General features: G+C 38.2%; 2 protein-coding genes across 2 annotated transcripts in view; one reads left to right on the top strand and one right to left on the bottom strand.

Annotated features, from left to right (window-relative positions):
* Positions 1-14662, top strand: part of LOC145984208 (uncharacterized) — a 222697-nt gene extending 208035 nt beyond the window's left edge. Inside the window, exons 12-14 of the mRNA XM_083117738.1 lie at positions 4327-4524; positions 10049-10183; positions 13280-14662. Of these exons, the coding sequence (XP_082973864.1) occupies positions 4327-4524; positions 10049-10183; positions 13280-13383 (437 nt within the window). The 3' untranslated portion in view covers positions 13384-14662. The remainder of the gene's footprint in view (positions 1-4326; positions 4525-10048; positions 10184-13279) is intronic.
* Positions 14663-17405: 2743 nt separating this feature from the next.
* Positions 17406-22786, bottom strand: part of LOC145980696 (coiled-coil domain-containing protein 77-like) — an 81464-nt gene continuing 76083 nt past the window's right edge. Inside the window, exon 8 of the mRNA XM_083113761.1 lies at positions 17406-17832. Coding sequence (XP_082969887.1) covers positions 17518-17832 — 315 coding nt within the window. The 3' untranslated portion in view covers positions 17406-17517. The remainder of the gene's footprint in view (positions 17833-22786) is intronic.

Raw genomic sequence — 22786 nt, 5'->3', positions numbered from 1 at the left:
GGGATATCTGTAGCTTTGTTATTTTAAACTTGATCAAGAACCTCAAGGCAGAGTATGATGCCTTTTATGTTGCCTTAATCTTTTTGTGACTTATGGTTTTAGTTTTTACCTTTTGTATTTCTTAATTATTATTATTCGTCGTGTCTTGTGGATTCAATTGTTCTGACAGATTAGCTCAATAGTAAAATTTCAAGTCCGGAACATTCCAGAAGACCTGTGTCAAATGTATTTGATACTATTTGAAGTTTATGTAAATATTTTAATATTAACTATTATTCATTTCACTAGTCATTATCTCGTCGCTCTAAGAACCAGAGACAAAAAAGACAACACAATGTTAACTAAAGTAAAGCATTCCGTTTCGTGAAAACTTCCATTTCGAGCCCTAACATAGGGTGAATCGCTCCTTTCAGAAGCATGGAAAATTTTAACTTGCAGACTCATCTCCCATCTGAACAACTGCTAAAGCGAGCGAGTTTATAAATATGGGGAAAAAAAACAACTATTTCTTGAGGTGCCTTCCGATTCTTAGATTAAATTTTTTAAAAATATCGTACGGAACAATGTATTTACGTGGGTTAAGTCATAAGTAGACCTCGGATTTTTAGATTCTAAAAAGTGTGCTTTTAGGTTCCTAAAATAGGCTCTAAAAATCCAAAAATAGGCCATAAAAATCTTATAGTAGGTCCAAAAGATCTTAAAATAGTTCAAAATTCGTGAAAAATACTGTGAAAATGGGATACCTATATCCTGAAATACGCACTATCTTGCATAACGTTGTGTGTGTTGCCTAACCCTACGGCGATGGCAGAACTTTCCCTTGGAAATTTGCTATTAATTCCACTCCTTGACGTATAGTTAGGCAACGATCGATTTTCATGTTATCCACAGTCAAACTCCTCAATTTTGTCTGTGAGGATCATCTTATATGCTGAAAATAATCTTTCAACAAAAGCATACTCAGTGGTGCAAACTTCAATGCTGAAATGTTAGTTTGCAAGGCGTGAATGCCACAAAGCACCGAAGTGACGCGAAAGTGAGCAAGACCACACAGATCAGAAGTTGGCACTTTGGACTGTACAGGTAACAGTGGCACCAGACATTTTACTTTGTTTAGAGCTTTGAAAAATCAGCATGGACTTGGAGGAGGGGAAATCGACAGAGAGTACGAGGGGGTATCGTAAAGTTTTGACAATCACCATTAAGTTTTTTTTAGCTATAAGCGTGAATTTTTGTCAGTAAACTTATTAAACCCTATGTAGCTAATGGTGGAAAAACCAAGTGATTGTGTTTTTTTTGTTTCTTCAGAAATCGCATGAGTTAAGAGGAAAGTGTGAGATGGATAAAATTGAAGCCCGAAGTGTGACAAAGTTCCTACATTTGAAGGGGAATAATGCCCGGCAGATCCATGATGAAATGAAAGCTGTCTATGGTGATGATTGCCCATCATATGAGACTATTGCGAGGTGGAAAAGGAATTTCCAAACTGGCCACATGTCACTCACAGACGAGCCAAGAAGTGGGAGACCGTCATGAACAGACGACGCTGTCAATGTGAAAAAGTGGAGTGTCTTATCCTGGAATTTCGCCCGACCCTGTGGCCGAGTGGTTAGCACATCGCGCTGCGACGCCAAGGGTCCCGGGTTCGAATCCCGGTCGGGCTTGGTTGTTCGTGAATGTCCATTCATCAATTTCATCATTTCATCACTCATCCCCATCTTCGCAAATTAGCCAAGAGGCACAAAACGCGAAGTAAAATAAACTAAATCAATCAATCAATCAATCATTATCCTGGAATTTCGACGTGCAACCATCCAAACAATAATGAACGAAACGGGGCTTAGTTATGGTAGTGTGTCAAAAATAATTCACGAAGAATTGCACATGACAAAGGTGTCTGCACGCTGGGTTCCACGCTAGCTGACTCCTTTTCAAAAACACACACGGTGCGAACTTTCGAGGCGGATGTTGACCCTTTTGGAGCAGGATGAAGATGATTTCTTTGGTCGTCTGGTAACCATGGACGAATGTTGGGTCTACCAGTACGATCCAGAAACCAAAACCATGAGCAAGGAGGAAAAGCACTCCCCCCCCCCCCCCCAAGAAGGCAAAAGGTGCAGAAGTCGGCAGGGAAGGCCATGCTCTCAGTTTTCTGGGATTGTCGCGGGGTCGTATTCACAGACTACCTTGCGAAGGGTCAGACCATCACTGGCGACTACTACTGCACACTTCTAGACAAGTTGCGAGGTGCTCTGAAAGAAAAACGGCGCGGCATGCTCACGAAAGGCGTTTGTCTCCTGGCCGATAATGCACCCGCTCACTCTTCGCAAGTTGCGATCGAGAAGGAAAGGCAATGTGGCTAGGAAATCTTGCCGCATCCACCCTATTCTCCCGATCTCGCTCCAAGTGACTTTTTCTTATTCCCTGAAATGAAAAACCGTTGCGGGGTCGGCGATTTGACACAACAGATGACGTCATTATGGAGGTTGAGCAATGGTTTTCATCGCAATCCAGGGAGTTCTACAACGAGGGCCTTCGGAAGGTCAAGAAACGATGGGAGAAATGTGTGGCTATGGATGGTTACTATGTACACAAGTCCTAAGTACCTCAATATAAAACACCAATTCTAGCTCGTTTAGAACAGGATGATTGTCAAAACTTTACGATACCCAAAACTTCATCAGTTGTTGCGTTTTTTAATGAAACGGTGACATAACTTATTATTTCTTTTATACCTGTAAAGGAAAAAAATAGGTTGAAAACCTAATATCCGAGGTCTAGTCATAAGTCAAGGCAACTATTTTTTTTCTCGCGAACAGGGGACAATACGAAAAATCTAAAATATTCGTTTGAAAGTGTATGGAATGTACCTTCGAATGTAGCCAACAGATGGTGTATGTGAACAACGGTGGGGTAGTAAGCATGCACTCAAGTTCAGTCGGTGAGTGACAGCGTTCGAAAATGGAGGTCATGAACCAGGAGCAACGTTCGTACGTTAAAATAGCAGTTCTCCGCGGCAGAAATGCACGGGAATGCCATACAGAGCTGCGGGAAGCTCTGGGTGTGCATGCCATGCCCTATCGAACAGTGGCGAGGTGGGTGGAGGTCTGCCGAGTGTCAACTGCCGATCTGCCTCATAATAAAACACTGTTGTCTAATATCCTGTGTTCTGCCTCTTCCCTACGACAGTCTCCTGCATCCAGACTTCATCTGGTGGCTTCATTCGAAGGTACATTCCATACACTTTCAAACGTTCATCTTAGATTTTTCGTGTTGTCCCCTGTTTGAAGAAAAAAAAGAAAAAAAGTTGCCATGACTTATGACTTAACCCTCGTATCTTTGTTAATCAGCTATTCTTATTTAATGTATCAATATATGCAAAACATCTTACCTTTCGTCTTTATTGTATACTACATTCAGGCACCCTGAGACTTCCATCCTGTTACCAAGCACTTATTTTAAATTAACACTATAAGAATAAATTTAACGGTGGAAATGGAATGAAGCCTTCACATTTCTTTCAATCACGAACTTCTAAGAAAAACTACAACATACTTTCCCATGTCAGTGACAGTCTGGCATATCGGACTTAACAGACGTGATCACTTAGCCAAGTTTTGCCACTTTAATCGTCAAAAAGCCCGCAGGTATGAGCAGGGCTTGCTTTGTCTTCAAAGACCCAACTAGCTTCCTGATAATGAAGTTTCTCCCTCTAGCTATCCACTGACTCCCAACTTCGGTGCAACCCTCTGTAAACAGGCTGTTCCAGCTTTGGCAGAAGATTCTGGTTAGTGACTGTCAAGATGACCCAGATTCAATAACTTCGCAGAATACTTTAACTTCTTTTACCTCATAAAACGGATATTACATTGCCAATCCTGTTTGAAAACAGACATAGTGGAAAAACTATTAGTCCTAGTATGAAGCTTCATGGGATTGGTCTCCCAAAATATATTATAGGCAGGATGGTATTTGCAGGTGGATGACACAATTTTTACCTTCTGGTTGCGAATTCTGTATCACCTGAAAGTATGTTATGTATAAAACCCCTACACTTTGAAAGAAGTTATTGGAATTTATGGTTTTGTTCATCTGTGGAAATTGGAAATTCCTGCATCAAGTACATAGAAGCAGCTAAGGTCTATGCCCACATGCGAAGCTTCAGTAAAATGTAGGGTTGGAAATTTGTGATAAATGTATTAAACCTTTACTTTTCTACATAATTTGAAATCTGTTTAAAGTAGTTACAAACAAAATCATATCAAGCTAAAGTTGTAATTATATATAGTAGTTTACATGAATGTATAATATTCTTTAACATTTCAGAACGCCAATATAGATGCCTTGGACAATGGGAAGAAGATGGAGTCATGTACACATATACCCAAAGGCGAGATGTGGGTGGCTATGAGTGTTTTGTTGGGTCTATTGTGTCCAACAGTGAAATTTACATTAAAGAAGCTGGAGAACATTGTCAGCGTGGTATGGAACCACTCAACTTTGGCATGAAACTTACAAAGAAAGGTTGGTTTGTAGTTTATTTTATTTTGTGAGATGTTTTAAGACAACTGTACCCTATGTGATATTTCTGTCAGAGCATTTCCTTTACCTTTCTCTTTAGTGTAGTTTTCCCTTTCTGTGAAGCAGTGCCTGTGGTACTTAGTCAGTGCGGGTTGCCCAGTCATTTGACATATAATGTGTACTTGTCAGCAGAGGCGTCGCCTGAAAGGGATTCACGGAGCACACAAACCCCCAACCGAGAACGGAAAATTTTCAATTTTTCTTTTCTGCAAAATAAAACACTACAGTTCAATATACTTATTTTACAAAGCAGCTATTTTCGTTCATCAAGTCTTCACAATGCTTAAAATTTCCCAATTTCCCCCGACTGTTGACAAGAAAAGCTCACCAGGTTAGGCAGCGAAAGCCCGGGCACCTCTGGTGCAGTGAACTCCCTCTGTTGTCTTCTTCCCGTGTTCTATCTTATCTAGCTCGACCGAAGAAGCCGAAAAAAGGAAGGGGGAAAACTGGACATTGGCGCATGTGCCCTTCCGAAAGAACACTCAACAGATGGCAGCAACTGTTCGGAGAATGCCGATAGCGGCCGAGGTGTGAGGTATTTTATTTTTTGTTTCGTTTAGCTTCTGTATTGGGGAAAAGTAAGCAGTCGTCAAGATATTATAATGCAAGCACTGTTTGCATTGCATGTATTGTTATAGTAATTCCTAAGATCTTCGATGATTTAGCCTAATAGCCTATCTTTAATTTCCAATACATTTCGCCAAAAATTAAGGGCGCAAACTTCCTCAATAACATTACAAATAGTTGTCGCGCACCCAAAGCCTTGCATGGCGAAGGTTTTATGATTTAAAACACTATCACCAAAATGAGCAGATTTACACTTACTCCTAACATCGACATTTAAAATGGTTGCTTAATATAATCCTTCAGATAATGTAGACAAGGCGCAAGGCAAAAAAAGAAAGAAGACGAAGACACTGCTAGTAGAAACTAATATTTATCTTGGCACACATGTAAGCGAGTATGGATATTGAAAAGAAATTATAATTGTTATAAACTCCTACAGGTAAATTTTAAAACAATAATTTTAAGTTTCGCGAATTGCTTGATTTTCCATGTTGTATTTCGCTTTTTGTGCCACTTTTGCCTAATTTGCGAAGATGGAGATGAGTGATGATATGATGAATGGACACTCACAAACAACCATGCCCAGGCCAGGATTCGAACCCGGGAAATCTGGCGTCGTAGCACGATGTGCTAACCACTCCGCCAGGGGGGTCTGCTCGCGAATTGCAATTCGCATCATGAAGTTTGAGCATTGCCAGAGACTTACTTACCAAGCTGCTGTGAAATTACAAATGGCTATTGAAATTAAAAAAAAAAAAAATCAAACCTACTCGTATTCGTCGATATCATGGTTAGTGGAAATGGTGGAGGTTAATTCTTAGGAACAGGCAAAATAATTTCCAATGAGGAGACAAGTAAGGCATTTCAATAATTTAAACGGGAAAAAATGTATTGTTTACCTTAGTAATGTTTGCTTGTTTTTGAGGACATTGACGGTAGAGGAAGGGGGGGGGGGAGGGTGTTAAGTGGAAATTATAATAATTCACAGTAAATTAAAATGGGCCTGTGTTTTGTAAATGGATTTTCGGTGGGCATTCTGTTTAGCACAGTACAAGGTCCCAGGTTCGTATTCTTCATAAAACATGATAATTATTCATATTTCTTGTTTTACTTTAGTTTATTATTTTTTCCTTGTACTCTAAAATTTATAAACGAAATATATTCTGACTTCACTAGAACAGTTCTTGGTTTGGTTTGAGTTGGTGTTTTAAGTCCACTTTATGCACAGTAAGGCTAATCGGGACTGGACCTACAGTTTAAAGTGGGATCCGAACCACTTGTGCCTCCACCGGGTATCGAACCCGGGACCCCTCGATTACAAGGTAATGACGCTACCACTGCGCCATGGGGGAGGCCCTGGTAGAACAGTTCTGTACCGTTCAAATTTGTATAACTAAAATGTAAATTATATTTATACAATAAAGGAGAAAATTTTTATTTAAAAAGCAGAGGAATCCTTAAACATTCACAGAAAAGATGCCCAGGTTTATTTTATTTACTATGTATATATAATAACCCATGGCGTGACAGCCAGGGAAGGGCCTTGGCCTATCTCCCGCCCACAACTCTACCTAGAGGTGTGGAGTTCTTCAACCGCTAATGGGTGACATGTGGTCAGCATGTGTTCTTTCTGAATTAGTGGTTGATGTATCAATGATTCACATTTGGGAGGTCGTGGGTTAAAATTTCATGGCTCGACATTCTGAGGTTATCCGTGGCCTCCTTCAGTCACTCCCGATGGATGGTGGGCTGATACATTTGATGAACGCCGCTTACCACTTTCTAGGACTTTCCTGCATTCTGTCATAACGTCCAGATGAATGACGTTAATCAAATCGATCAGCATGGGTTTTTGTAGCCTTGTTTAAAACTTGGTAAACAGTGATATGTTTTTCCGAGTATTGATGCAGAATAGTTGATAGTTGTTGGTAGTGCCAACTTGAAAAGTTTCAGCTTTTAATGTTTATTAAATTTGCTTACTATTTTTGTCCTCAAAAAATCTAGACAAATACCGAGATAATCTTGTTACTTGGCCAGTGTAGGGCACTCTAAAAACGGAAATCATAGTTTCGATGCTTGGCTCAAATTTCGCCTTTTTGTATGCTCAATTAATCAGTTGTCCATATTACCATTTTCTTCTCTGTGATTGTGATCAACAAATTGGTTCTCAATGTGTGGGGTAAAATTTTCTGTGAATTTAGGCTGAATGTGAACATGGGAGCAGGGGGGGGGGGGGGTAAAAATTTTATCTGAATTTAGGCTGGGTGTGAACACCCGACGATTTACTCCACGCGACGCCTCTGCTTGTCAGTGGTGCAACCCTGGATGGAAATTAGTTATATGGGGTGGAGGGGACAAACATTGAAATGAGAAGCACAACATTAGTGTCAAATTTTGTATTTGGTTAGACGAATAGGGAGAATTTGAAATTTACAGTCTGCTCAAACTTAAAATAGCAGAATATTACTGATTGGTGGAACATTTACTTACAAATCCAAATAAACATTGAAGAAATCACTGTTCTCATTACAAAGGAACCACACTGAAGTGAAGAGATTGATTTTTACAAAGGTATGTGTGTGTGTGTGTGTACATTATTAATACAGTATTGGATTGGTACTTGCCCCCCCCCCCCCCCACCAAAAACTAACATTTGTGGTTGCATCTCTAGTATGTGTATGTTCTAATCAGTGGCGGATTAAGCTTCCTCGCCGCCCCTAGGCACAAACTTAATGTGGGCCCTTCTCAAAAGAAAAGTAGTAGTAACTTATTTGCACTGACCCAGTACGTAAGTTCCATCTGAATATGTGATTGAAAATGGTTCCCCAAGGTCCCAACAGATTTCTGCCTTGTTAAGAGTGCCAACTCGCAGTTTTTGTGTTCTTCAGAATTTTCGTGTGATGCTAGAATATTTGAAATGTTTTTCCAGTCTGAAATGCCGTGAGTTTCGATGTTTGTCTTGCCCTTGAACAACCTGCATGATGCACAATAAACGGCACCAGTGCTGCACGAATATACCAAATAATTCCGCAAAATTGATTCTCCATTTACAAGTTTACGAAAAAAACACTATTATTTAAAAATCTTGTCTTACCTGCTATGAGTCTTTGCGATTTAGAAAAATCGTTTTCAGCATTCTGATTAATTCCACGTCTTAGAAGAATGTCAATTGTAGACTCATTCAGACACCACTCGGCAGGATCGTCACTAACGAAATTTGCACTCTCACTGTCACAATCAGGAACTCCTACGAACTGAGGGGACACTACCTCAGGTGCACTTTCTTCCTCCACTAAACCCACAATATTTTCGACATTTTGCGTTTCACAGAGTTCACTCGATGTAGCCCCTTCCACTTCAATTTTTGGACTGTTTTCGGAAATCACTTGTTCCTTTCGCCTAAAAAACGTGTCCACTGTACCAAGCTTTTTCTGTAAGGTTGCTTCTCTTTCATGCTTTTCGTTTGCAAGTTTACGATAAGCCGCTCCACTTAACTTTATTCGCTTCATGCTGCCTGCTGCATAAAAAAAAAACAACACCAAATCGCAAACGCACTAGCAACAAACTGAATGCACCAGCCAGAGAATCCAGTAAGACAAAACTAGTTGCGGTCCACACGAAAGCTCACTCACTCACTCATCAGCAGTGTTTATGTGTTTATTTTTTTTAAAGACTGGCATTGTTACAGATGCGAGTTTCAAACAATCAGTCTTCTTTCCTGCCTGGCCATTAACAAACGCTTAGTGGAAGATCGAGGAGTATGTATTTACAAAAACAAATCAACAAAGGCTGGCCGGCTTGCATTGTCATTGTAAGCAATAAAATCCACAGCACGGGTTAAAAACAAATTGATTGGCGCCTGAAGGAGGCAGAGCAACAAAACATTTCTTGATAACACATAAATCCGATACATCAAGGTTTCTTTCGTAGGAAGCGAAAGTGTTGCAAACCGTTGATTTGAAACATTGGTTTCATAGGTCTATATTGTCACTGTGTACGTAAGACACTTTTTATTATTCTTGATATTCTGGAAAAAAGATTTGCTGCCCCCAAGAGTTGCCGCCCCTAGGCACGTGCCTAGTGGGCCTAGTTGGTAATCCGACACTGGTTCTAATGCAATGTGGGTGTAGCTTACAGTAGTATCAGCAGTATATATAACATTTACATCGAAGCCAATGTCAGTAGCACGTTATTCCTTATGTTGATAGACTTTTTTTGTTCCAGCTATTGCACAAAATGTAAGAAAGATATCATAAAATTATAATTTTGATGGGATTGCAAAAGAGAATGTAAATCTAGGAGAACAGAAAACACACATAACACAAGCACATGTATACACAAGGGAGGGGAAACCAACTTAATCATTCCTATGGATGAATCTTCATCTATCATGATAATGGTAAACATTCAAAGCAATTCCTAAATTTGGATCCAGACAAGGAGACACCAAAATCAAACACATTCCACCAACATTTCAATAACTGAAATGAACTTGATTGCATGGATCTGGATCTCTATCAAACCAGTTGACAGATTCATGGTCCATGGCCAATACATTTACAGGATACATAGTAAGAAAACAAATCTTACACACAGCTTATGATCTGAATGGTACACAAAAGTTAGGGATTTTTTATATGCAAAGAGCATGACAAATATAAGCATTCATACATAAATGCAATCAGAGCCCAGCCATGTTGTTTGGTAATATACGTATATGTATAACATTAACCACTAGTCAGAGAGACTGGAAGTTACTTCCAGGTAATTGCTATATGATGAGTAACTTATCAAAGTTTTGACTAAAGAATGTGATTAGAACAACTAAATAAATGTCTTGAATCTTCCTAATGAGTGATATGTAAGTATACAATTAACAAACAATTATTATAACTTGCAGGTTCTTGCTTTGGACCCCAGTCTACGAGCAGTAGCCAGTCAACAAGCATTCCACCACCACACACTCGACCTACAAGCTCTTGGTATTCCAGCAAGAGACCCCCAGAGCCAACTAAGCCATGGAAGCCTATTACAGGTAAACTTAAGTTGCTGCTTTCATATTTGTTTCTTTGGTAATCTTATATTGATTTATCTAAATAGTGTCCAGGTTCAAAAGTAAAGCACACAAACATAACTTGGGGGTAAATGGCAATCAGCATTTCAAAGACCTGCCTTACTTTCATTAAACTTTCTTCATTTTTTTTATGCCTTTGTAATGTTCAATGGATATTTGTCATCATTCTTTGTGTGTGTTTTACTTTTTATTCAATAAATGCAATTTATCAGCACTTGCACTGAACTAGTTGTAATAGAACATTAACAATGGTAATACTCTGTAATAGCTCTAGACAAGAGGCTTGTCTATGAGTTATGCCTAGTGTAATATGTTCCAAGTTCTGGTGTGGGCACAGGAGTCTCTTTGTGGATGCCCCCTTCCTCGATCACCATCAATCCTTATTGCTATTAGCCAAAAGAAGAGTGATGCAAAATAACAAAAATACAAGTGAAAAATAACAAAAATGCTACTCAGTCTGACCTCATCTGTATCTGCTTACACTTCAATAAGTGAGATCATAAAGTCACAAATACGAGTAAACAAGAATTTAGTATGCTTTTCAAGGAGATAAGATTTCATGTGCTTTGTTGGAAATAACATTTTTGGAACATTGTGTAACTGGTGGAGTACACTACGATGCCAGGGGTTCAAATCCCAGCCTGTGCATGAGTGTTCTTTGCAAGTATCCCTTCATCCATTTAATCATATCAGCACTCATCCTCATCTTTGTGATTAGCCAAAAGTGGCATAAAAGCAAAGTAAAATAGACCAAATCAATCAATCACAGGGGGGGAAAAAATGGACACATGGTTCTTACTTGCTGACAAGGCAAGTATAGGTAGGGGACATCAGCTGATCTGCAGGACTCTGGCTCTAGTAGCACCATGACTTAAGCAAAGTTTAATGAAGACTCACTGATAAATGTCAGATGTTCATCAGCCGTTGCTACTCCATAATGCACTACAGCAGAAACCACTAAGCTTAGAAGTGTAGGTCAATTTGTGGTGGTACATTACACATCTAACATTTGTCAGTTTCGTGTTACAGCCTACTTTGACAAAAATCTTCATTTTAACCCATAATCACCATAGCAGAAGTAATTCACACTTGACCATGGGATCATACCCAGAGCCCTGCAAATCAACCATTTCTCCTACTCATACCCTCCTGGTCACTGAGCCAAGTTTTCCTCCTGTCCTGCTCAGTGAGTCAACAAGTATGACCCATGTGGCTGGTTTTCAATCTCTCCAGGCTCCAGAAAGCCCACAGGACTTTTGTGTTCTAAAGGCCCAGCTGCCTTGCCGATAATGTAGATTTCCATCTGGCTCAGTTGATTGATTGAGTTTGTTTCTTAAGTCTACTTTATGCACAATATGGCTAATTGAGACTATACCTACTGTTTAAAGTGGGATCCGAACCTCTATGTGCCTCCACCAGATACCCCTTCATCTGGCTCGGCACCAGCTACACTGCCATAAGGTAATGGCCAACTTTTATATTCTAAAAGCACGAAATGATCAATGCAACATTTGAGTGAAGACATAAAATGTTAAGAAGTGTTCATCACATTTAAATTTGAATGAAATTGGAAATACAGATAAATTCGTTTATTAAAGTAGTATTTTCCATATCAGTCAGAAAACTTTTGTATTACTGACACCTGCAAAATGAGTAAGACCCAAGAGACACAAAGTTTCATGCAATAAAGCCACTTGGCTCATCCCCCATCTATATCTACTTGCACCTCAACAAGCATGATTGTCAAGTGGAAATATAAGTAAACAAGAAAGGGTAATTCTTTTCTGAGAGGTGTACTTTATGAAAAAGAAATCTATAGGCTTTGTCATAAATACATTTTTTGAAAATCTCACGTCCAAAATATGTTGCTATATTTTATTTCGGTACAGTGCACATGATTTTGTGAAGTTGTGATTTTTTTTTTTTTTTCAAGGATAAAGAGTGTTAGTAATCAGATAAAGATGATTTAAATTCAAATACTGAATCCATTTTCATTTGAGGACAATGGTTTTGGATTTAATCCCAGAGGAAGTTCTTCTCAAAATGTCTTTATACTAGGGCTGAGCTGATACCGATGTCATGTATCGGTATTGAAAAATATCAGTTGGTACCTGCTGATACTTTTTCTGGCATTTTGGTCTTTCACAGACTCCTGGAAATTATCCTAAATTCAAACCTTCATTTTATTTTGCACCAGTTTTACACGAAAATCTAGGTTTTGTGATTACATAACATCTATAATAAATTTCTGATGTAATTCTTCAATATTCTAAAGCAGATTTCATGATAAATTCATGCATAGAACTGAAGACTATCTACACGCTTATATTGATCAAGTATCTGTATCTGTGGTAATCGGTAAGATTATCAGCATCGGTATTGGTACCTGCTCAGCCCTACTTTTACTTCTATTATTTTTGTTAATATAAAATCATATGCAATTCTAGAGGTGGGTTGATATGTGTGAAAAGGAGATTGAAAAAATAAATTATGGATTATCTAAAAAAGCAGAAGGTAGTAGAGAAATTTATTCTAAGAATTGTTACAAAACCTTCACAGAAATAGTGTGAATTTGTTGGTTTGAGTTTTAAGTCCACTTGGTGCACAAATAGGCTTATTGGGACCGGATTTATAATTTAAAGTGGGATCTGAACAACAACATGCCTCTAGTGGGTATCGAACCTGAGACTCCTGACTTTATTGGCACTGGACTTATCATGTATCAATTTCAGTTAATATTTTCACTGGGAAATGTAGGATACAAACTATGCATTTCAGTAAAAAAATCTGAAATACTATTTAATTCTACAGCATAATTATGTGGCAAAATAGTCAAGTTGCAATGTTTATAACTATTTTAAATTTAAATTTAATATTTTTAAATTGCCAACACATAAGTATCATCATTTGGTATTAGCAGGTATCTGTAATAGTATATATAACCCTTAGTTTCAGAGAGACAAAAATTATGATGGTTCAGCAGTAGAACTGACAACTGTTTGGGCTGTTCTAATATCGAAATTACTTACAACAATAAATGTTTTTTTTTAATTTCAGGACCCCCACGTGGCAATGCTATTAACAACAGTAGTCCAGGGATATCCTCCACTGCTACCTTAACTGCAATGGCCATCGTTTTTCTTATATTGTCTAGTCATTGAGCTGACCAGAGGTTTCTACCTCCATTATGAACCAAACAGTATTTTGTGTGAGGTACTGCCTGCACTGATAATCATCTGTGATGTTACACAAATACCAGAGACTTAAGGAATTATTGTGGTATGTGACGTGAAGACTCTACATAAGCAAACATTTCCACTTAATTCTTCTGGTTATGAAAGAAGGCTTCTATTGTTCTTGTGACAACTTAGTGTATGACAAATCAATTTGTCCCTTCATACTGAATTAAGGAACATTATTCCTGCACTGTAATAATGTTAATAGTCTTATTATATTTTACATACATTTTTCACAGTGCAATGTATATAAACCACACAGACAGCACTCTTTTTGTAGTGTTTCAACTTATGGCTATGTTGTGAAAACAGTTTTATTTACTGATAGTTCCTTTAAGATATAATATCAGCGCTGTTTCTTTTTAAGAGAAAATTATCATTGTTTTTAATATCACATAAATTGAATGGTAGATAATAGTCAATGTAGTTGAATGAGAGTAAAAATCTAAATTATTATGTACAGTTTCAAAAGGGTATTTATTCTTATAAATTTAAATATTGGTGGTCTTCCAATCATCACATGAAAACTGTGAATTCAATTGTACTTAACATTTAGTTTAAATCATATTTTTATCTTATACCCACATTTGCTCTATATGCATGGACATATCTATTTCATATATTAAAATTTAACAACTATCCAATTTTGATAACATGTTACCACTTTTTCTATGTAGTCATAGCATCTCAAGCACCAGAAAAACCAAAGCACAGAAGAAAATTCAATTAATTTTTAAGGACAAGAAAACTATAATTTTTCTGAGATCCAAATTTTGGAGAATTACATTTTTTCCAAACGTTTACAATGTTCAACTGTTGCTTGTATATTCCATGTGATACTTTTTAATACTAGACATATAGACTTCAATAAAACTTGAATCTTGCTCAACTTGCACAACATGATCTTTTACACTATATAACTTTGTATGTATTTTAAAGGAATTTATGTTATTTATAGTACTCTTTTTTAAAGTGGAAAGCTAAAATTCTTATGTCATGTGTATTAATTAAGTCAAAGACAGATCCAAAATATAAACATTTTTATGTATAAGTAACAAAAATAATGTAATGTGTTACCTATTCAACTGTTGAAGTAATTCATTATATGTCTATATCCAAAAAAAGAAAGAACTTGGTCCTTTTAAACTGCAGTTTTAGAGTACAACATAAACTGCATGTTATAGTTGCTATATATGATACTATTGGAAGGAATAAATTATTTTTTTTATTGTAAATTTCTTAATTCATTACTGTACCTTGTTGGTATATCAACCTGCTTGAGGCTACTGCTTCATTTTATTTGAGTTGTTCAAGAAAATTATATGAATTATGCATGGGTGATTCTACGATAAAGGGACAATTCAAAGTCTTAGCCCTGCAACCAGGCATGTATCCAAAGGGGGGAGGGCTTAGGGGGCTCGAGCCTCCCCCCCCGAAAGTTTTCAGTTTACACTAGATAAAATGAGCTTTTTGTTTCTTGTGGTGTTAAATAAAATAATGTGATGTTAATTTAAGGAGAGAAATAATTATCGTGGCAAGACTGAGAATATTCTATAACCCTGTTATTGTTAATAGCTCGTATCCAAGGCAAGAATCAGGGAGCTAGAACCCCCCCCCCCCTTTCAAAAAATTTTCAGTTTATGCTAGATAAAATTAGGTTTTTGGCTTCTTGAATAATGTGATGATACTTTGAGAGAGATAGTAATTATCGAAGGCAAGGCTGAGAATGTTCTATAACCCTGTTATTGTTAATACCGCATATCCAAGGTGGGGATAAGATGACTCCAGCCCCCCCCCCCTCCCCCAGGAAATTTTTCAGTTTACACTGATAAAATTAGGTTTTTGACTTCTTGAATAATGTGACGATGATTTAAGGAGATAAATAATTATCGAGACAAAACAGAGAATGTTCTATAACCCTATTATTCTTAATAGCATGTATCCAAGATGGGGATCAGGGGCTCGAGTCCCCCCCCCCCTCTTCAGGAAATTGTCTTTTTGTTTACACTAGATAAAATTACGTGGGCTTTTGGCTTCTTGAATAATGTGATGAATGTTGATAATTTGAGAAATAATTATTGAGACAAGATTGAGAATGTTCTATAACTCGGTCATTGTTAATAGCGCGTATCCAAGGTGGGCATCAGGTGGCTCGAGCCCCCCTTGCCAGGAATTTTTTCAGTTTACACTATATAAAATTAGGTTCTTGTCTTTCTTCTTGAATACTATGACAATAATTTGAGAAGAGAAATACTTATCAAGGCAAGACTGAGAATGTTCTATAACCCTGTTGTTGATAATATTCTACGTAAACTTTCCTTGCGCTTTCAGTGTTGTCGCAGCAAACTTGAGCACTATGTAGAGGAGACTTGTCAGCATTTGGAAAGTGCACAACAAAGGTAGGGCCACGTAGCACGTAGGGTGATTCGTTGAAATTTTTATTCTCTGGAAGGTGCGAGAGGGAACATTCTTGAATAAGAGGAGGAGTCAAACTACTGGCAATATTTATGAATCGTTTTATCTGCAGAACGTTCTAGAATATAATGAGGATATAAATACGCAGCTTCAATTTCCCGGTTGATCTGTACAACAGAATCAGTTTAGACTTCAGAGGTAAGTGTGACAATTCATACAGTCGATTAGTGATCAGTCAGTGTCCATTGGTTGCTTTATAAGATCTAGTGATTCGAAAATGAAAAGGACTAGATACCGTAAAGTAACTAAGTCTACTACTAGTTCCAGTTTGGAGCCAAAGCTGAAGACATTTATGACGGAGGAACTTCCGGAGCCTCAGTGTAGTGCTAGTTTGGGTCTAGGGTCGAAGAGATTGAAGGTCTCTCTCTAAAGTGAATATTTCAGCAGTATGGGTTATTGGAGTAGTATATTAAATAAGAAATAAGCTGCACAGATCAACCGAAAATAAAAGTTTTGAGTGATTATTTAGTTGTGCCAGGACCAATTTTCATGTATGCAGTCCGAGAATTTCATGGCATAAAAAAATACTTTAGTTTAAGCCTACTGGGTTCGACACACACACAACACACAATTTTGAACACTTGCGAGTGCTTAGGCCTGAATATGAACAATTTGGTGGGTTTCGGCTTTGTAAGAGTTGCAGGACATGGAAGGACAAGACACATTAGTGGTGTTCAGGCTCGAATCAGAGAGAAATATTCGAGAACTGTCTGCGTTCAGTTCCTAGCACACAGCTTGAATCTCGCATTGTTGAATGGATTGTGTATCCCGTGCATGTGTAACAGTTTCGTAAAAACACTTCTGGTACACAGATGGTTTGATGCCTGATGAGAAGAAATGGACAAACACACATACTGAGATGGTTATGGCACACAATGTTAATGCATGAAAACAGAGGAGTTGAGTGGTAGAAAATGTTCCAATTTCACGTTTTCACAGCCTTAAACAGTGGCGACGATTTAGAGGATAGTTGCTCCCCACTTTTTTGCCTCCACACTATCACACTATAGCCTACCAAGAGAAAGGAAACTTTCCTTGCACCCCCCCCCCCCCATGTTAGAACCCAATTGCCACCACTGGCCTTAAACATACAATTGTGAGGGTTCTATCTATGCCCCTTTAAAAAATGGTGTTCTGGTATGTCATTGGCATGGAGCATGAAATTTTCAATAATGAAATAAAACGTTATTAGTGAAAATTCAGTTCTGCTGCTTATATAGCATCAAAATATTACACAATATTGTATCAAGAAGAAAAAAAATCATAACTTTTCAATCTTCAATTTTTTTTTCCAAGTCAAAAGGGTCCCCTAATTGTAGATTGCCCATATGTATTTTAAATATGCCATATGTGTGCTCCTTCTGTGGCTGATCATCAGTGTATAATATTGACCTTATATATTTTTTATGTTCCCTATGTAATATGCTAATTACAATTTGAGGTACAAGAATGATTGGAGTATTAGTGTTAAATTGGGTTTTATTTTAAAATTGCATATAATGTACAAATGTACAAATATACAAAAAAATACAAAGGCCTACAACTATACAGAAATGCAATAAATCACAGTCTTATAAACTCTACTTACACAATGTGCATATTTTGAATCTTCTTATCAAGAGTTTTTGCCTGACGTCTGATATTTTTCAGCTCCTTTTCTAAAAGGCCAGCTTTGTGCAATGTAGCCTGAGCAGTCTCCAGTACATTCTCTCTGTCATCGTCTTGAGTTTGCAAGGCACAATTCAGTCTAAAATAACTCTTTTCCAAGCCACGGAGGTGTTCCCGTAATTGCTTTATATCGTTTCTAAACCCTTGGCCTTCAAGTTTTCTTCTGTTATCCAGTTCGTTGTACTTTCCACGTAGATATGAAACTTGGCTGGTCAGTTTATTAATCTTCTCCTATAAGAAAAAATGAACATGTTCACATAATTTTGATAGAATATTGCAAACAAGGACCAACTTCAAAAATGAAGTAAGTACTTGTAGAAGCATAATCATGGTGATTATAAAAACAACAGCAGGGTGGTGGAGATGATGGTGATCTTATTGACTGGTGTACTTAAAACAATGGGCTCTTATAAGATTCTCTATAAGTGGGATGACCATTATTGTTCTGTGACATTAAGATAAAAAATATCTACATAAAATGATACAATTATATTAATGCACTATTTGTCCAGAATGTAAATGCTCAGTTGATGGTGGCATTACAAGCAAAACTTCAAATATGAAAAATTTTAAGGTCAAATGTGTGACTGAACACACCATTCTCACTTCAAGTTTTTTGAAACTAAGATATTCTCTTTTCTGGAAATTACATCCCAATAATGTATTCCACAAGGATTTCCATGGGTTGCAGAAGATAAAAAAATATAACAGTGTCTGGAAAAACAACTACATCTGAAAGAAAATGAGTGGAAGAAATACCAAGATGGAGGCAAGTTGTAGTAGTGGTGCTCATCGTGATTTTTTTTTTTCAGTGGTTTTTCTCAGTCTGTTGTGTTTAGTTCTGGTGTACTCGTGTCTCCTCCACTGTGCCAAAATATTCTCATGAACTATTGCAGTGGACATGTGCTGAAAGAAGATTTTTGTTTTTGGCACTTGCGGCAACATGTGCACGTGTCTCCACCCAGGGAACAGTGCTCGGCAGGTAAGGGGAGCCCGGTCCGGTACTTTCACCCTCTGCATGGCTTTGATCTGTGAGGACATAGGACAGTGAGCTGCCATTTGCAAGCCATTTCACTATATATCGAAACGATCATGAGACTCGTGGTGGGGGTGTTACGATCTGTGTGAACGCAAAATGGCCAAGCAAAATACGTCATGACCTGCAACGGAATTGTGAGATATTGTGGGTCGAGGTTTCAGTGATCAGTTCAAAAAATCTTCTCCTTGGCTCTTTCTACAGACCGCATAGAAACAGTCCATTGTTCCTCCTGGAAGAATGTCGAAATTCTCTACTTGCAGCAGTTGCCTTTTTTAGCGACTTCAACCTCTCTATTGACTGGCAAGACCCTGAGAATGGAACAGCTAATTGTGCGAACGGTAAGTGGTTTATTGAAACTTTCATTTGTGGCTTGAACTTAAAACAGCACAATTTGTTCAACACCAGAAAGGACAGCAACCTGGACTACGTTCTGTCCAACCTGAACGAAATTAGTATCATGCCACGCAAGTACCTTCCGAGCTCCGACCATGACAGTCTGGACGTGTCTATTTCCATCCCCCCACCCTCTAGAAGAGGACATCAACCCCAGATCCAGAAGAAGCGCTACCTGTGGAACCAAGCACCATGGGAGGAGATAAGACTTTCCCTCGACTCCTTCCCCTGGGGCCTTCTGGAAGATAGATCTGTCAACGACGCAGCTGACCTATTTGCAGCTGTCATTCAAGTAACGGTGACGAACCTCGTGCCTACAGGGAAAATAGCTTCTCATAGATTTCCGTGCTGGTTCGACTCGGAAGTGTGGGATGCACTGGCCAACAAGACACGAGCATGGCAACTTTGGAAGGACTTCCCAAGTGAACACACACACACCACCTTTGCTGCTCAGCAACAGCACTCAAAGTATCGGGTCTGTGGTCACATTCTACACCCTCGATTCCGCTAGGATTTTTTTTTATGAAGATTGTGTGTTGCAAATTCTGAAGAACAAAATTTTAGATTGCGGAAACAAGTATTTACAACTGTACAGTCGTTTAAAGTTGAGATATGGCCGTTTGAAGTGGCGAGGTGGAACTGTACTTGCGGCCATTTTAGTTTTGTAACACCCGTAATGTACTTGCGGCCATGTTAGTTCTGTTGCACCTGTACAGATGGATATGTAAAAGTCGATTTTTCAACGATATATCCCAAGAAATTTCATAAAAATTGCTGGTTTCAAATTTCCTGCCGATTCCGGGCTCCGCCCCTGGGGCAATTAACCTACTGCCTTCTACCACTATCGCAGCCCCGCCTCCACTTCACTTCGCTCTGCTCTGGCTACCTGCCTTTCTCTATAGAGTCAGTTTGGACGGCATGTTAGAAACTGGCTGGAGCCACCTGCTGAACACTATTTTCACCAAAAAATTAAACCTTAGAAGGTAACTTACCTCTTTATCCCAAGGCCTAACACTGAATTGTGGGTCAAAGTTAAGTCGCATGTTAAATGTCTTTGTTGTCCATTTCCACAGAATACTACCCTCCACTTCCGTTCCTAACAAGTTGCAAATTATCCCATCCCACAAGTCATTCAGGAAATACAACCCTTTACGGCCTGCAGTTGCCAAAAAAATGTGCACCATAGTCCTCAGTTTGTGAATTGGATGTCACACAAATCATTTCCAATGTCTGAAATCTCCAACCTGCCAATACATCATACAAATAACATATCGCAAATTATCCCATTCCAGAAGTCAGTCATAATAAGAAAAAGAAAATGTGTAGAGGTGCACCTGTGACATGAATCCATGATGGAAGCCCTCAAAAACTAGGTTGACGTTACGTACGCAAGGAATTTTAATATTACAAAAACGTAAGTTTAGTAGCACGTAGATCTAAAAAATTACTTTCCGTGCTATTTTGAAACACCCTTTGTTATAAGAAACTAATTTTTATGATGAAAATATTTGAAATGTGCGCCAAATCGAGGGTGTAGAATGTGACCATGGAGCCAAAGTATCTTCTTCAGAAAAAATACAAGGAACATATAGACAAGATCACTGTAACAATCCCGGAAAACCCAAAAAACTTTTTTAAACTAATAAACTCAAGAAAAAAAATTAGTAGGATTCCAGCTGAAATTACATATGATAGTGAAAGTGCGATAGGCGACCGAAGGGCAGAACTCTTCAACCCTTCTTTTCACAGTAACTTCTGCCCACCATCCTCCCTTGCAGCATTGCCAAACGTAAGGCCTGTCTGTTCCTCCTCTTTAATGATGCTTGCCACTACACCCGATTAGGTGAAAAATCTATTGTTGTCTCTTTCAGCTCACCGTGCTTTAGGACTGGATGATACCAACGCCGTGTTCCTCAGGAAAACAGTGCAATCATTGTGTTATCCCCTCTCCATTCTCTTGAACAGATGTTTCTCGGAAGGTGTCTTTCCTCAAGCTTGGAAACAAGCAAACATCAGACCGATTCACAAAAGAGCAAAAAAAAATATTGCTTCTTCGTACTGACCAATCTCCTTACTCTCTCCACTGTCCATCATCTGTGCAACAATAATCAAAGACAGGCTGTACAAATTTGTTTCTCCTTACTTAAGCTCAAACCAACATGGTTTTCTTCCTGGTAGCTCCTGTCTTACAAACTTGTCGGTTTTTTCTCTCACATGCTATGAAATGTATTTCAGATAATTCACAATTAGATGTAATATACTTTGATCTGGCCAAAGCCTTTGATACTGTTAGTCACAGTCTTCAGATTCACAAATTATGCAATTGATTCAACATTCATGCCAAATTTCTTACATGTAAAGTAAATGTTTGGTCAGCAATAGAAGTGTAGGTAAGTGGTTAGTGTTATAGCTTCACGTTCTGAAGGATGCATGTTTGAACCCACTCAGGGAAGTTTTTTTTGTCATTGCCAATGAGCCTCCCGACATGTAAGTGTCCGAATCCATATTTTGATAGTGTAATTTAAATAATAATAATAATAATTGCATAACTATGAAGACTCTCAAATATATGCGGGAAGTGCATACAACATGCATTGCATTTTTAATCCATGATTTCACCCTCTAATTTCAGAAAACATCTTACATTTTTCCTTCTTCACAAAATCTTTTTACAACTGCAGACCAAACATGGAGCTGTCAGACCATAACTACTTTCAGTGTGACTACACATTACATGCCTCTATATTTTATATTAAAGATGATTTCGTGTTTGTTGACACAAGTTTGCATCGGTGACCTCGACACTTGGGGTAGCAATCAGTGGAGTGCTCAAGGGGAAGGTTGATGGGGTCACCCCCCCCCCCTTTAGGGCCCAGTATTCCTTAAAAAAAAAGAACGTCAAAGGCAGAAAAAGATTGCAAATTGAGGAATGACTACTAAAAAAAGATGCATGTAACTCCTATTTCAAAAATACAAAAAAGATTTGATTTAACTACTAAGCCATAAATCCCGGGTTCGAATCCCAGCCTGTTCACGGGTGTTCTTTGTGTGTGTCCCTTCATCAATTTTATCATATCATCTTTGCGATTAGCCAAAAGTGGCAGAAAAGCGAAGTAAATTAAACCAAATCAATCAATGTTTTGATTTCATTTTTGTTACTTAGCGTCGCTTTTTGCCAAATTTGATTCATCACGATGATGATATGATAAAATTGATGAAGGGACACACACAAAGAACACCCATGCCCAGTTCGGGGTTCGAACCCGGAACCCATTCTGTCGTAGCACGCTGTGATAACCACTCCCCCATGGATGTCTGCTGACAACAAAGACGAGAGAAAAACGCTAACCATTTGGAGACGTGGTTATCGGTAAAGCAAACTGCATTTTTCCTCTGTGGTATTTTTCAATTAGATTTTAGTGCTTCACTTTTAAACGTGTTGTGTGTGTCCTGTGCAGGTTTATTTATAACCTTGCACTTTGTGCTTGTAGACTGTAGCATAGGTATGACTGCTGAAGGATGTAATCAATAATCAAAGCTTTGACAGTTTTGAGCAAAGCAAAGTTTCATCTACACTCAAAATAAAACTTCTGTTACATTATTTAACAAAACAATGTTTTTTATAGCTCATTTAGTGGAATAAATCACTTCCTTTCATGTAAACATTGCTAAACATTACTTTTCATGAGTTCACAAATTAATGACCTGTAATGTATGTAAGAGGAAAGGTGAAAAATGTGATAAAAATTGAAA

The sequence above is a fragment of the Lepisma saccharinum genome, chromosome 2 (assembly GCF_977018435.1).
Source record: "Lepisma saccharinum chromosome 2, izLepSacc3.1, whole genome shotgun sequence".
Classification (NCBI taxonomy): domain Eukaryota; kingdom Metazoa; phylum Arthropoda; class Insecta; order Zygentoma; family Lepismatidae; genus Lepisma; species Lepisma saccharinum.
The sequence above is the reverse complement of the archived record's forward strand: the minus strand, read 5'-3'. Positions and strand labels throughout refer to the sequence as shown.